Genomic DNA, 15399 nt, shown 5'->3' with positions numbered 1-15399 from the left:
TAAAGCAATGTGTATGTGGGGGGAACCAAACCCTGTAGCAGACTACTGTGAAGATTTAAATATCTTTCAACAGACTCTAAAGTGAAACAAATTACTTTTAAGCCACCTATCACTTCAAATTTCAGATTTTCCACCTGGATATAAAAAGCAATCCTTCTAAATGAGCAAACAGATTGTGTGCAGCAATGGCTTCAAAGAAGAGTTTCAGACATAAATTAAACCAGTCAATCTGCCTTTTACCTTCAGTTCCTCAACTGCTTTCTGTAATTCATCGGGTGTTTTATACTCAAAATCCCTCTCCAGGTATTCTTCTTCAGCTTGTGTTATCCATTCATGCATCTCTGACAAATCCTTTCGAAGACTAACGGTCTTATCCAAACCACCTTTTAGTGCTGCCTTCTTAGCATAGGCCTTTAGGAAAGAACCATGAAATGGTATTTGATACAATATTCTACTGCACAAAAATAAAAGTCTTCATCATTGTAAAAAGCAAAAACTACAGATGCTAACAATGAATCAAATAAATATTAATTTTTTTAAAAAAAGTTGAAGCCTAACAAAGTATCTATTTTGAGTTACAAAGCCCACAAAGTTGCATCTTGTTTAGCAGTAGCCCCATAACAGATAACATTTCAAGTGGCCAAATAAGATTTATAAAAGAGTACATGATTGCCCTCTGGCAATTCTCCCTTATCTGCAAAGGTGTAGGTCACACTGCATGCATATGTAGTAATCTTAGCAGATTTTCCTCACATTCTTAAAAAATGCCTGCAGTTGGAAATACTTTTTATATGCACTTCTTATATGTATTTAATAGCTAGTATTGAAGTTACTATGTTAAGAATGCCCAATGGCAATGTATACTTTGATCATTATCAGCATATTAGATAGAAATACTACATCAAGAATATTATGCAAGCCATAAAATAAAACAAACAACAACAACAATAACAAAAAATCACCCACAAGTTTTATCATCAAGAACTTAGAGGCTTTTTCCCCCTGCAGAATTTTAACTAGAATTTCTGTAAGCAAGCAGTATATGAGATATTAAAGAAAGCAGATCTTTAAAACAAGTTCTATATACATCAATATTGCACAATAACAATAAACAACTAAAAGCTCCAAGGCAGGTTAGTGAAAGGGACCTCTTTGAGAAAGGACTGTGAAACTGAGCCAAGTAAGTGCTTTCCAGATTTCAGAGAAGCATACTACATCAGCAGTAATTTTTACAAACTTGTTAACCCAACAGATACAATTAAACCATTCTGCAACAGCAAAGTCACTTACACAGTCCATGCCTCAATTTCTCCCTCTGTAAAATGGAGATAAACATATTTTCCCACTTTTGTAAAGCATTTTAAGATTTTCTGCTGAAAAATCTCTAAACAGAGAGGGCAAAGTATTATTTTGTTAATCTGCCTCAGGTATTTATCCACGCAATGGAAACCTTTAAACTGTTGGTTTTATATAACACTTTCTCTAAACCTCTGAATGGAGTTATATTTTGCAAGCGTTGGGCTCTTTGAACTGGACTCCTTCTATAGAGGATAAAGGTAGTACAGTTTGTTAACAGAGTATTTAGTGCAATATACCTCAAGTTTAAATCTGTTGTGTAACATATCTTACTTTCTGTTTAAATATGACTTAAGAGTAAGTATAACATAGACTTTCAGTTCCTCAAGTTGAAGGTTTATTTTTTATGGCAAAGATGTCAAATTCACCAGACGATTTTTATGTTGTTGTTGTTCTCAGCATAAAAGGCAAGAAGTGTCCAGTGACAGGTGATGGAAAAGCATTGTATGGTTCACTCTCAGAAGCATGGGTAAGTGAAGTATGACAAGTGGCAACACTGGGCCAGAATCTAATTTTAAAACCTGAGGTACTTTGGTTTGTGTTAATTTTAACTACCATTAAAAGTGTATGTAATGGAAATCTGTAGAGTTTTAGGTCACCATTCAGAATGCATAACACTGAAAAACAATCTTGGGCTGGTTGCTCACTATAGTCACATTATTTTTCAAATTCTTTTTTATATAAAAGGAGCTTGAGGGTGAGAGAGAGATATACATGGACAAGCTTTTGCATTTCTTGGCGGGTCAAAAATACCACCTGGCGTTCTCAGGGCTTGCGATCTGTAAAGCTAAACAGTTCTGCCACTGTAAGTAAGAAGAAAGCAGTGATCTGCCAAGAGATGCTGAAGTGGATTCATTAAAATTCTTAAAAGAATGGATCATCTTTAATATTTTTCTTTAGTTTTCTTTATGAGACAATCCAGAGCAAAGAAAGAATGTTTTTTTCAGTTTGCAGGAATGGATCCTGATTGGTCAATCCACATAGAATGATTTATAACGAACTAAACACAGAGATCGCTTTTTAAAAATTGCCAGTTTTAATATTAACAAAAAAGTACAAAACAATCATTGTATTTCTGTGTTTTAAGAAAGGTTTAGAAAACTTCATACCCTCTTGAGGTCAACAGTTTTAATATGCAAACATGGGGACTTGTTTTAAAGTGTACACAAACAAAAATAGCTTAAAATAACACAGATTTAACAGAACTAAAACTAAAACAAGTGAAAAATTAGTAGAATAACTATTATACAATACTCTACACTGTAAAGCAGGCCTGCACAACATGCAGCCCTCGGAGGCTCACTGTGCGCCCTGCGGGGGGATTCTAAATCCCATGCACACGGGGTCCTGCGGGCAGCCTAGAGCCCTTTAAATCCCAGCTGCGCCTGGGATTTAAAGGGCTCAGGGCTCCCCGCAGCCACGGGCAGCCCAGAGCCCTTTGAATCCTGGCTGTGGCTCCAGTGGCCAGGCTGGGGCTGGGATTTAAATGGCTTGGGCTCCCCTCAGCAGCAGGAGCTCTGGGCCCTTTAAATCCCTTCCCCAGCCCCACAAATTCTGGGTTCCCCCAGTCTCTGGAGTCCCAGGCCCTTTAATTTGTCCCTGAGGGCTCCCAGCCACCTCTTCAATTGGGAACCCCTGGTTGATTTAAAATCAAGTATCACCTCCCCATCCCCAACCTTCCTTTTTGGCCCACAGCTGTTTTGGTGGGGCGGCGCTGGGGAAGGAGTGTTTGTTTCTGCAGGGCTGGGTGGCGCTGGGGCAGGGTGTTTCTGCGGGGCCGGGAGGTGCTGGGGGGGGGTGTTTCCATGAGGCCGGGGGGGTTGGCTCTCAGCTGTTTTGTTTGGAGTAATGTGGCCCTCGCCGCTTTACGAGTTGTGCAGGCCTGCTGTAAAGAATGATCTATACTTTGTAATGCCATTAGCAGTCATATTATACAAAGTGGTAACTTTACATTGACGACTGCTAGCTGTTTGATGTGTTTTCTTTATGGGTAAAGATCACTGGTTCACCATGAACATAGTCAAAATAAAACACTTATCCTTTCAGGTCAGTACTACATACCACCTGTTCTTTACATTTGTGGGCACTAGTGACACTAATTTAAATGGATGGCTAGATATCAGTTATAATTCTAAGTACTCAACTCTGAAAACTAGAAGGACTTGATCTTGAGAATTACTAGTCAGTATAATAAAGTATCAGAAGCAAAAGAATGGTTTTAATAAAAACTTACTCAGTGGAGAAGTTTATATGTCTACAGATGGAAATCTTTTTGAAAAATAAGTCTATTTTGTAAAGAGCTAATTTTACATCAGCAATAAGATGTACAGCTAGACTAAATTGCATAGTTTAAGATATGTACTTTGCATATATTTGTACATGCTAGGTAAACTTTGTATAATGGAAGGTTAATTAGCTTGAACCAAAAATGTCTAGATTCTTTCTCACATTGACTGGCTATGCACAGAGGGGGAGGAATTATGTCAATGAGAAATCTAAAAGTTAATTAAAAGAGAACCAGTCACAGCAAGAGACTCAGTACCTGTTGGCAAACGTGTTCCCATTGAGCATTGAGTTCTTTTAGTTCTGTCTGTATTCTGGAAGCAAATTCTGGCTCTGCTTCATTCTTCATTTTCTTCCCAACCTCATTAATACTGTTCAAACTGGGCTGGATTGTCTGGATATCATTTACTAAGGCCTAAAGGAATAGTAGAAGATTTATGAAAATAACACATGCAGATGCTGTTACAGACACGCCATTTCTATAAAATTGTCCAATAAAGTAAGATCATAAAATATTCTGCTACTATGTGCGTGTTTGGTCCAGATCTCTGTTGAAATGACCACAATTAACAGACAATATTATGCAAAATACAGAGTAGAAGGATGAACAGTTTTAAAATGAGTTTAAATGATTAGTTTTTCTATGCGAAAAAAAAAAAGAATTAATAACATTTATATAGAACTATAATATGGCATAATATTTAAGAGGCATGGGACTCAATTCTTCAGTATGATCCGGTCCCTTTGCACCACTCTGGTGGTGCAAATGGTTTGTAAAGCCATCTTCCTTGACTATCACAGGAATTATCCCCCTGTGGGTGGCTGTATGCTACCCATCTTACATCCTTGTAGGGAGGCTTGTATGATGCTTTGCTCTGGCAATTCCCAGCTGCTGGATCTGCCCATGGGGGTATATTCAAGGCTGTTGAAATTTGCACAAGAGACTAGCTCAGCCTCTAACCAGCTCTAATTCAGATTTCACTGAAGTCAATGGAAGTTTTGTATTGTCACCTGTTAGGATCTGTAGTGGCATAAAGTTACTTTTTCCATCTCTATCTGTTTCTGCATGAAGCAGCACAGAGCCTAATAGAGAAGTGGGACTAAGGTTCCTGCTCCCCAAAACTGTACAATCTAAATTGAACAAAGCATAAAGTACAACAAAAGAACAGTAAAAGAGGGAATTATGTTTTGTGATACAGCATGGCCAGAGGGCAGCATGAGAGCGTTAGCAGGGGGCCTTATTCCCTGCCAAGGGAGGAAGGTTTGCTTTAGATTAACTAGAGCACCTGACTCCAATTAGAGCACCTGACTCCAATTAGAGCACCTGACTTCAGTCATGTGATAAAAAATCCCTGCTTCAGCCAGACAGTGTGGGAGTTGAAGGAGGAAGGTCTGATTGGAGCAGAGTGCAGGTTGCAGAAGTTGGAGAAGAGAAGAGTTTGATAAGAGAGAAATAGAAAGTTTGGATGAGTGCTGCGGTGGATTGTGAAGTCCAGAAGAAACCCTAGGTAAGGGGCACCAGGCTTGTGTAGAAGGGAGGCAAGAAGCCCTTCACAAGCTGAAGGGTAGGAGAGGGAAGTAACCCAGGGGAAGGAACCGCTAGTTCAGGTGGTTCACCACAACCCTCAGGGCCCCTGGGTTGGGACCTGGAGTAGAGGGCGGGCCAGGTCCCTCCCTCTCCACTCCCCTCCTCCAAGGACACTAGTGGAGTAATTAAGAACCGGTTCAGAGGCAAGCAATAGTGCCCTGAACCTACCTCAGAGAAGAGAAAGCGTGAGACCCAGCAGAACAGTACCAGCAATTTGCCACAGTTTAAAACAAACAAAAACTGAGTCATGTACAGGAATCAAATCATATACATTCTGATCATTTTTAATTACAGGCTCTGGTAGGATAAGTGAGGAATAGACTGCATAGGAAAGAAAATCAATAGTGGCAACAAGGCAAAGGAAATAGGTTTCGAGGAGGCATTTGAAGAAAGAAAACAAGGATGTTTCAACCTTTTAAGAAGGGCAGTGAGACAAGTGAAGGGAGCAGTGTGAAAACAGGCATGAAGGCAAAAGTAGAAGGAAGGAAAGGGAGGGAAAAGGTTAGAACAGCAAAGGTAGTGAGTTGAGCATGACAGGAGACTCAGGCAGCAACTTAAATGCCAGAATGAGCAGATTGAACTTTATGCAGAAAGAAACAAAAAGCCAGAAAAGAGACATGAAAGGGGGGGGAGACAGAGTCATAACAGAAGAGGAAAAAGGTAATTTCAGCTGCTGAATAGTGAATAGCTTAAAGAAGGGAGACTTGAGAAGAGATCATGGTATGAACAAAGGCTTTGAAAGCGGGATTGAAGAACAGAAATGGAAGCAGAAGGAACAGATTGCAGAAGTGTTATAAAGTGAGAAGGGACAAGATTTGGTCTGAGTTTGAATATTTAATCAAAGATCACTAAGAATGCCATGAAGGACAGCAAAGCTTTTCACATGATGGAGATGGTGAGGAGAAGAAAAGTTTGGACAACAATGAGAATTTCAGCTCTTTAATGAAGTGTTTGACTTCCAAAGGAATTATTTTTATACATTTGCTACAAATTTGGGCCCATAGACTCCAGTGGAATTACATTGAATTTATGCCAGTCTAAGAGACACAAATCTGACTCTCAACTTTGTGCCTCCTGCCTCCCTGAAATGAGAAACTACCAGAAAATGGCAACAAGATAAAAAAGTAGATGATATCTTGGGGGCAAAGTATGCTCTCACCATATTATGATTATTATTTATTTTATTTGCAGTAGAACTCATTCAAGTGCCAGGTACTTTTCAAATACTTAAGGGAGGCCCTTGCTCCAAGGAGCTCACAATGTTTCAAATTTTCTTGATTTGTCAGTCTGGACATACCACAAGGATACAGCATTACAGCATCCGTGTTACTCCCTTTGTATGTTCAACTTCCTGTTGTTTTTTTTTTTCATTATTTCCTTCAAACCAAGAGATTCAGTTTTAAATTTATTTCTAGGTAGGCGAAAGTTTGGGTTGATTCTTCTTCTAAACATTCACTCAGTCACATACATACAAAGAATCCAATACACAAGGACTACTTACTGTACATTGTTCAAGCTGTTTTTCCAGTGCTTCTGAGTCACCGAGGGCAGGCCACTCTTCCTTCAGAAAAGCATCCACTTCACCCATCCATTTCTTCAGGGTTTTAGTGTCATTCTGTTTGTTAAAAACAACATTCTATTGTATGCTACAAGCACTGACTGGTGATAATAGAATTCATCATGGCACTAAACCTTCATCACAAAATAATTCTAAAATTACGGAAGAGGTCACGGCACTTGGGCAATGCAAAACAAGCAAATATTTTTTTGAGGGTGGGTGGGGGGGGGCTGCCTTTCACCATGTGGCCTGCATTTTGATCATTTTAGTCTCAGCATTTCTTGTCTTCAGGAATAAACAGGTTGGATTTTATTTCTCTGATATGTTAATGGTAAGAACACAAAAACCCTTTCCCTCCTCTTTTCAAAACAGCAAGAAGAATGAGAATACCACCTTTCACTTATATGTCACCACTTCTAAGAGCCTCCAACTATTTAAAATTGTCCTTTAATTGTGGTTCACCATCACTTGAAGTTTCCTTTTACACAATTATTAAAAAAGCATACGAAACTACCTTCTTATTTCACTAAGAGGCCACCATGTAGAAAAACTGCCCCTTGCAAAATAAGGAAGTAGTACTATGTTTATTCCAAGTTTAACTGTAGAGGAGATCGATACAGAGCAGGTCTACACTGCAGCTGGAAGAACGCTTCGCAGAATGAGTAGACAGACATGCACTAGCTCTGCTCAAGCTAGTACACTAAAAATAGTAGTGTAGCCAGGGGTAGCATAGGTGGCAGTTTGGGCTAGCCACCTGAGTATAAACTTACCCAGACCCCCTGGGTACATACTTAGGTGGCTAGCCCAACCCACCATCTATGCTACCCCTGGTTACATTACTATTTGTAGTGTGCTAGCTCAAGCAGAGTTAGCATGTGTCTGACTACCTGCAAAGGGAGGCACACTCCTAGTTTCAGTGTAGACATACTCCAAGTTGGTTTCTGAATGTCACATAATCAATCAGTGCCAGAGCTAGGAACAGAGTCCAGGAATCCTGATTCCCTATCCCCTGATCCAACCACATTTGAGATCTAATTTTAAGACCTAATGGTTAGCCTTTGAGAGTCAGGGAGAAGCTTATGTTATCCCTTTATTAAAGGCTAATGTGTCAGCTAAGGAGGAGCATCATCAAGTTATACAAATGATGAGTTGCTAAATTAACACTCAAATAGTATCACTTTTTTTCTTCAAAGTATTTCTTTCCCAACATCTGTAAAATTCACATTCAGCATTATACACAATATAATAATTCAATTATTATATTTTTAAAGCAGACAGTTTTCATTTAAATAATATTGTGCCCAAAATTTGTTCAAATCACGCTCAAATATACATATCAGATAACCCATAAAGAAAATGCACCAGCTGGTCATTTTTATAGCACCAGGCTACTTTGCAAAATCAATTGAATCAATAAAAAATAATGATACAAAAGTCATGAATACCAAAATTACCAAAAGAGTGAATGAAGTGATTTCTTCTGGACTTTTATTGTTAAGGAGTCAAAGTAATCCAGAATCATATTTTATTATGAGATTTCAGTATTTTAACATGCATGTATTAAACATTTTTCATTAAAGAGAAAAGGACCAATTTGAAGATTTCCTTTTGTTAATCCAGGATACAGAGATTACTCTTAAAAAATAGTGAAGATCAAATAAATGGATCACATTCTGAAATGAATATATGCTTTATCTGCTATCAGTAGTGATTTGAAAATATACCTCTACCATATACTCCATTAGGAAGCAATAGCTAAGACACTACCAAACCTAACTAAACACTCAAACTATACTAAAGGGATATACAAGCAATAAATTTTGTATGAATTGTACACTTGTGCAGTGATCCATGCTCAGAAATAGTGCACATTATATTATCCAAAACTAAGTGTTTTACTGAGAGATGTAATGCTATTTAAGACACCGAAGTTTGTCTTTTTCAAAATGGCAATGGTATCTTCCTAAACTTCTACCCAGAAACCCAGCAGTTATGAATAAAAAACCTATTTAAATTTCTTAAGGAAAGGATAGTATCTTAAACAGCGTACTTCCCAATATTTCATTATATTAGCAATTAACACAAACTCAAGTCTTGCTATGACTGCCAAATTCATTATTTTCAGAATCAAAGTGCTACCAATTAAACCAAATTTAGGATTCTTGGGGTCTTCTTAAATTGCTATGTTGTTGATTACCTAATGATGATTTTTTCATTTTTATTTTTTTTTGTGGTCCCCTATGATCAAAGAGAATCAGATGAATGAATGTTTTATTATTCTGCTACTGTGTTTTTCTTTGTGTAAACAGGGATACATTACCAACCATGACCCTGCTAACAGAACATTTATTCTTGACCAGATGACTGTATTGGATTAAGTAAGAAACAGTGGTCTCAATTCACTCAAAAAATCCTATTTTGCCATAATCCATAACACAAAAGCAACAATCAAATTCTGCTTGAAACAAACCAAGGACAGGGACTGAAATATTCATATATCGTATGTATGTAACAACTGTATGTAACAACTCGCATTGTGCTGGTCAACCTTGAAAAAGACTTCAGGGTTACTTTCATTCCCTTGTCCTTTATGAATACTTAAGTGATTGTTTACATGGAAGGAGGATAGAATAAAAATGTAAAAATACTTTTCTGCAGAATACTTTCAGAATTTTGGTGCCTGATTAATCAGAATCAATTTGAAAATATGTGGTTTAGGATTATATACAAATGGAACAGAAATGTATTAAAAACTGAGACATGAATGACATATTACAATATTTGTTTGCCCAGGTTTCCCACAATCTTGTTCATTTGGTGAGCACCAACAGTGCGTCAGATGACTTGCCAACTAGTGTCTACATAAGATCTCTGCCATGAAGAAAACAATCTAGGGCTCTACTCCTGCAAATTTGTATATAAATAATTTTACCTATGTGCGTAGTACAATGGGGTCTTGATCCTTGATTAGTGATCTTTGGTAGTTTCTACCACAATAGAAGTAACAATGATAATGATGATGAAAGTAATCCACTGAAATCAAAATGGTTAGAGTTGCATGCAAAAGTGTTAGAAGGATTACAGTGTTGGGGGCCTGACTTTATTCTTGCTGAAATCAACAGGAGTTTTGTCATTGTTTTCAACACAAGCGAAAACAGGCAAAAGGTAAGAATTCTGGGTGAAATCCTGGACTCATTGAAGTCAATACCCAAGCTTCCATTGATTTTAGTGTGGTGAGGACTTCACTCTTATACTAATCTATCAAATGGATCATCATTGCGTCAATCAACACCTTAGTAGCTGCCAAAGGTTTAGAATTTTTAAAGTGCCTTTATTCTGATACAAATACCCATTGCAATACAAGAATCTCACACGTGGATTGACTTGAGACTCCTCCCTTCTATCTTGTTTTACTTCAAGAATTAACTTTTACAGAAATATATAAAAATGCATGCATATATAAACATTGTTATATTACTGGACACCAGAAGATGGATGGGTGTGTATATGTGAGAGAAAGAGGGATAATCCTTGTAACCTGAAATTGCTGGAACTTAGTCATCAGGTCCTCAAGTTTTTGGCAACAGTCTACCAGCTGAGCTGATAACTTCTTCCAGCGGCTAAGGATCCCCTCAATTTCAGATCGATATTTCTGGCTGACCTCTGCAGGGGCTTTCCTGGACATCTCTTCCACAGTTGTGCTAAGATAGTTTAGGCCATTTTGTTGCTCCTGTAGAGAACTTTGCAAAGCCTGTGACATAAAAAATTAACATTATATTAATTCACTTGGAACATACTGAGCTATTTTGAACACTTCTGCCCCCTCAGAAGCAGTAAAATATTATTGAGCAAATGGCTGAACAATTCTTGTAATAATTTAAAAGAAAAGAATTACACACTTCATCATGACCTAAGTAAAAGTTTAATCTTATTCAGAAAACAGCCAATTAGAAATACATTCAGTTGTTAGTTTTAATTGTATAAATACATGGATAATTAAATTCATTGAGACATTGTATACTCCATTAAATAATTTATTATGGCCCCAATGATTACTATACACTTACCTTTAAGGATTGACCAGTACATTGATCAATATATTGATCAGCATGGAGACCAGATATTTTCTGCTTTGCATTTCTATATTTTCATTGGCAGTTGCATCCAGCAAAATGCTCTTGAGCCATCGGATAATAAAACAATACTAAAAGTCCACATGCAGAGAAGCTTTATGCCCGCTGGCAAAGCGCATCCCACATCTGTCTCTGCTTGGAAATTTGACAGGAGTTGCAGATTGGGATGGAGAGAAGTAAACATTCTGTATTTTTTATAACACTAGTTTCTAATGCATACATGAAAACATTTATTACAATGAGCTGAATGCCTGCTTAAGTGCTGTAAATATCTCTGAGAACATTTTGTTTCTCATGGGGAGATGCAAAAGCTATTCCTCTAAGTTGTTTAGTACCTTAAGTATTTGTTTCAACTGGCAAATACCAAACTTGGTGCTTTTTTCAATAACATTCAGAAGACTTTTCAATATCAGTAAGTAGCCCCCCCGACTCATAGCCTTTGGACTAAATCCTCAGCTGCTGTAAATAGTCATAGCTCCATTGACTTCAATGGAGTTATGATGATTTAGGCCAGTAGAAGTTCCATCCTCTTGTGTTTTTCAATCAGAAGGCTTTTTCACAGTCCATACACTTACCTTTAGTTCCCTGAGTCTCTGCTCCATGATCTCATAACCAGTGACAATAACCTGAGGTATGGAGAGTTTGGTCTCTGACTGCTGGATCCACAAAAGGATAGTGTTCATTGTCTCCTTATAACGTGCAGGAGGCAAACTGTCAAAATCTAAACCAAACGCAGGGAGAAAAAGGAGAAGAAATTTAAAATGTTTCATTCTCTCTTTACTGAATCGTATGTGATTGTCAGGATACTCATACGTCGTAGGTAAAATCTTGGCCCTCTTGAAGTTGGAGTTTTGCAGCTGACTTCAATAGGGACAGATTTTCACCACTAGATCTTTTCAAAAACGTACCCAAAGAAGAACTGGAGGACAAAACGTTCTGAATAATTTATGCATTCATCCTTATGTATTATTTACTGCCCCCCTACCTTTCTTTTTTTTTTTTTTTTTTTTCTACTTAATATGTTTTGGCTCTTTAGTTTCAGAGTGGGATGGTACTGGCAGTTACAGCACAATAACTACTAAACACGGCTATTTTTTATATCAGACAGACAGACCACTGTATCTTCTCTTGTTTTCTATTGTTTGCTTTTAGAACTGCTGTAGGAAGTGGCATCACCATTTTATGGCTCATGCTAATGTGTCTAGAATATCTGTTAAGGTAAAATGTTCTGCTTAGGACAGCTGTTAAAAGCTTGTAACATTAGCGTAAAAGAGAAATTCAGGCTGAATTTTATTGAACTGTGCCCATTAAACTGACATTATAGATGTCTTAAATAGACAGCATCTGGCATAGACATGAGCATCTCATAAGTAGAGTTGCTCCCTTCTGCCTTCCACCAGAGCTTGCACTGCAGTCATTGAGAAATCACACACGGATTTAATGGCCACTTGAAAATAAAATATTTTTCAATTTCTGCCATACTATATTAACAAACTAAAAATGCCACATAAGTATTGTACCTCTATTATATCTGCATTGTGCATGTCTTCAAAAAGATATTTTAGAAAGAATGTTTCAAAGTCTTACAAAATCCAGAACTGACAGTTTGTACTTGCATAAGGTTTTCACTGCCATCTTGATTACACTTTAATAAAGCAGTGAATGCAATTTGACCAAGATTTTGAGATGCGATCAGTGATTCTGAGTGCCTCAACTTACTGGTGCTTGGCTTGTGATTGCTTAAAGGGGCTTGATTTTCAGAAAGCACTGAGCACAGGACCGGTGCAACCATTTAGGTGACCTAGGCGGTCGCCTAGGGTGCTGGGATTTGGGGAGCACCATTTTCTTCGGCAGCAACCACGGCGACCGGATCTTCAGACGCCCCGGTCGCTGCCGACATTTAGGCGGAGGGAGCTGGGGCAGGAGAGCGCGGGGAGGGCTGCCTGCAGCAAGTAAGGGGGAGGGGGGTGGCACACAGGGGAACTCCCCGCCCCAGCTCACCCCTGCCCCACCTCCTCCTCGAGCACGCCATGGCTACTTCACTTCTCCCGCCTCCCAAGCTTGTGGCGCCAATCAGCTTAGGCGCCGCAAGCCTGGGAGATGGAAGAAGTGAAGTAGTGACGGAGTGCTCAGGGTGCTCATGCACAAAGCAGGGTTAAGCTGGGGTGGCAGGGGTGCCTCAGGGCAGAGGATGGGGGGTGGGGAGCTGCCGCAAGGGGGGCGCCTCAGGGTGGAGGGGGGAAGCGCCTCAGGGCAGGGGCGTAGGGGGGAGGGCGCACCGCAAGGGGGGTGCCTCAGGGCTGAGGGGGGAAGNGCAGTATCTTGTATTGTTTTCGTTTTTCCTATGGGGTCGTCTGGGCGAATGATGCCATGGAAAAGGGCCATCCCCTTGGCCTGTCCTCTTCCTACCCTGGAGAGGTGCTACAAGGGGGGCGCCTCAGGGTGGAGGGGGGGGAGCTGCCATGGGGGGGGCACCTCAGGGTGGGGGCCCGGTAGGAGGGGCACAAGGTGGAAGTTTCGCCTAGGGCATGAAACATACTTGCACCAGCCCTGACTGAGCACCCACCCTCTGAAAATCAGATGCCTGTAAGCTATCTCTAGTTGGGCACCCACAAATTGGGGCACCTAAAATCACGTTTTGCTTTTAAAAATCTTGGCCATCATGACCAGTAACAGTGGATTTGTGTGAAAAAGTGCTTCCAGTTGTGAGGGACAAGTGTTGCTTTCTTGTAGTATACTTTCTCCATCCAAAATTCCAGTTTCCCCTAACATCTGACCTGGAAAACACTGGAGAGGGAATTCCTCCTGCTCTTCTCCATTCATGACAGTGTGTCCATTAAATTAGTCTTTTCAAATCGGATTTCCTGCCAGGCCCATCCCGCTCTCCTGGAGTTTTTCCCTGCAGCAGAGGGAGGGCTCCAGGAGTGGAACACTATAGTGCAAAAAATAGCAGTGTACATGGGGAGGCAGGGCTTGGATGAGTGTGACCCTAAGATCATCCCAAAGTCAGCTGGCACATTGTTGTCATGTTATATACCAAAAAGGTGGTATGTAATATATCACTGGAAAACTAATTACTCACTGATCATTAATATTCTTGTCGCTGTATGTATGGCAAACCCACAAAGAACTTTATAGATATGTGCTGAAAATGTGTTCTGAAAATGCATTTGGCAAACAGTGCCTAAGCCACGCCTGTTTCAGACAAAGGAATGTGATTCCATTTGCTTGAATGTGTCTCTGATGAAAGCTGGGCAAGGTGAGACCAAAGACAAAGAAAAGCATATTTATATGCAAGGTAAACAAAGCCATCAGGAAGGCAAGTGGGGAAAGATGACCACCTAATCTTGATGGGGGATAGAGATTACACCCACAGGAAACCTTCCTGCTTCTTGAAGCATAGTCAATGAATTTTCAGAAGCTCTAAACAGAAAGAAAAAGCCATTTTGGCATCCTTCACTTGAGGAGACAAAGAAACCAAACACCTTGAGCACTCTGAAGGGTCCTGGCCAGAAAGTTTGGTTAGCCATGTTGGAAAATAAACTTGGTGAGAAATGCTTTTTGCACAAGAATACCTTTAGTGAAATGTGTACAGTTTGTTGCAGGTGTGTGTGTGTGTATATATATATTCAGTACATATTCAGTAGTATCTGCTGCTGGATAGCATAGTGGTTAAGCGCGCCGCCCTTTGATACGGGAGACCACCCTTTGATATGAGAGACCAGGGTTCAAATCCCGGTTGGTACCCAACTTTCCAGTAGGGGTCCTTGGGCAAAAAGAACCCCTAACGCTTCGCCTGCCTACCTCAAATATGAGAGTGACACGAACTAGGAGAGTCATGCCGGCGTCGCCCAGATTAACAAAGTCCGCGCCAGATGTTGAGGAACCAGGACAATCTGACGATAAGTGGGCTACTGGAACAAACCATTCATGGACGAGACAAGAGAACCTGGAATTGATGGAATGCTACTACAACAGTAGACCTAATGAGAGGGGATATAACCCCCTCCATTGCAGAGCACAGCAGCTGATATGAGGCATAAGATCATGGAGAAAAACTAGCTACAGTCAATCCTCGAGACCGATTACCAAGGCTCAGTGGAGAAGTACCATCAGATAGTATGTTAGAAGATGCCAATAGAGCCCTCATGACAATCCCTACTACCACCATAAACTCAAACAATGAACTGGCTATACGCTACAGCTACAGCCTCTGTAATCCTGGAGATGCTTGGCTACACGATCAAGAAGAACAACAGTATGTACCCACCCTGGAAAATGAGGTTGGAGGATAAGATCAAGGCAACTCGGAGAGAAGTTAGTCAGCTGGTGGAACTACAGAAGGGTGTAGAGATAAGGATAAGACTCGGCTACTGAAAAAATACAAGGGCCTGACTCCATCTGAAGCCCTAGAGACTGCTAAACAAAGGCTCACAGCACTGGCTACCAGGCTAAGGAGATACACTAGAGAAGCAGAGGCC

General features: G+C 39.9%; 1 protein-coding gene across 8 annotated transcripts in view; it reads right to left on the bottom strand.

The window, feature by feature from the left end:
• Window positions 1-15399, bottom strand: part of LOC116825693 (dystrophin) — a 1328444-nt gene that overhangs the window by 1241890 nt on the left and 71155 nt on the right. For all 8 annotated transcript variants that reach the window (XM_075059803.1, XM_075059815.1, XM_075059808.1 and 5 more), the window contains exons 7-11: window positions 11494-11639; window positions 10324-10536; window positions 6729-6842; window positions 3899-4054; window positions 241-411 (exon numbers count right to left, since the gene is read on the bottom strand). In XM_075059803.1, coding sequence (XP_074915904.1) covers window positions 241-411; window positions 3899-4054; window positions 6729-6842; window positions 10324-10536; window positions 11494-11639 — 800 coding nt within the window. The remainder of the gene's footprint in view (window positions 1-240; window positions 412-3898; window positions 4055-6728; window positions 6843-10323; window positions 10537-11493; window positions 11640-15399) is intronic.

Source organism: Chelonoidis abingdonii, chromosome 1 (genome assembly GCF_003597395.2).
Source record: "Chelonoidis abingdonii isolate Lonesome George chromosome 1, CheloAbing_2.0, whole genome shotgun sequence".
NCBI lineage: Eukaryota > Metazoa > Chordata > Testudines > Testudinidae > Chelonoidis > Chelonoidis abingdonii.
The sequence above is the reverse complement of the archived record's forward strand: the minus strand, read 5'-3'. Positions and strand labels throughout refer to the sequence as shown.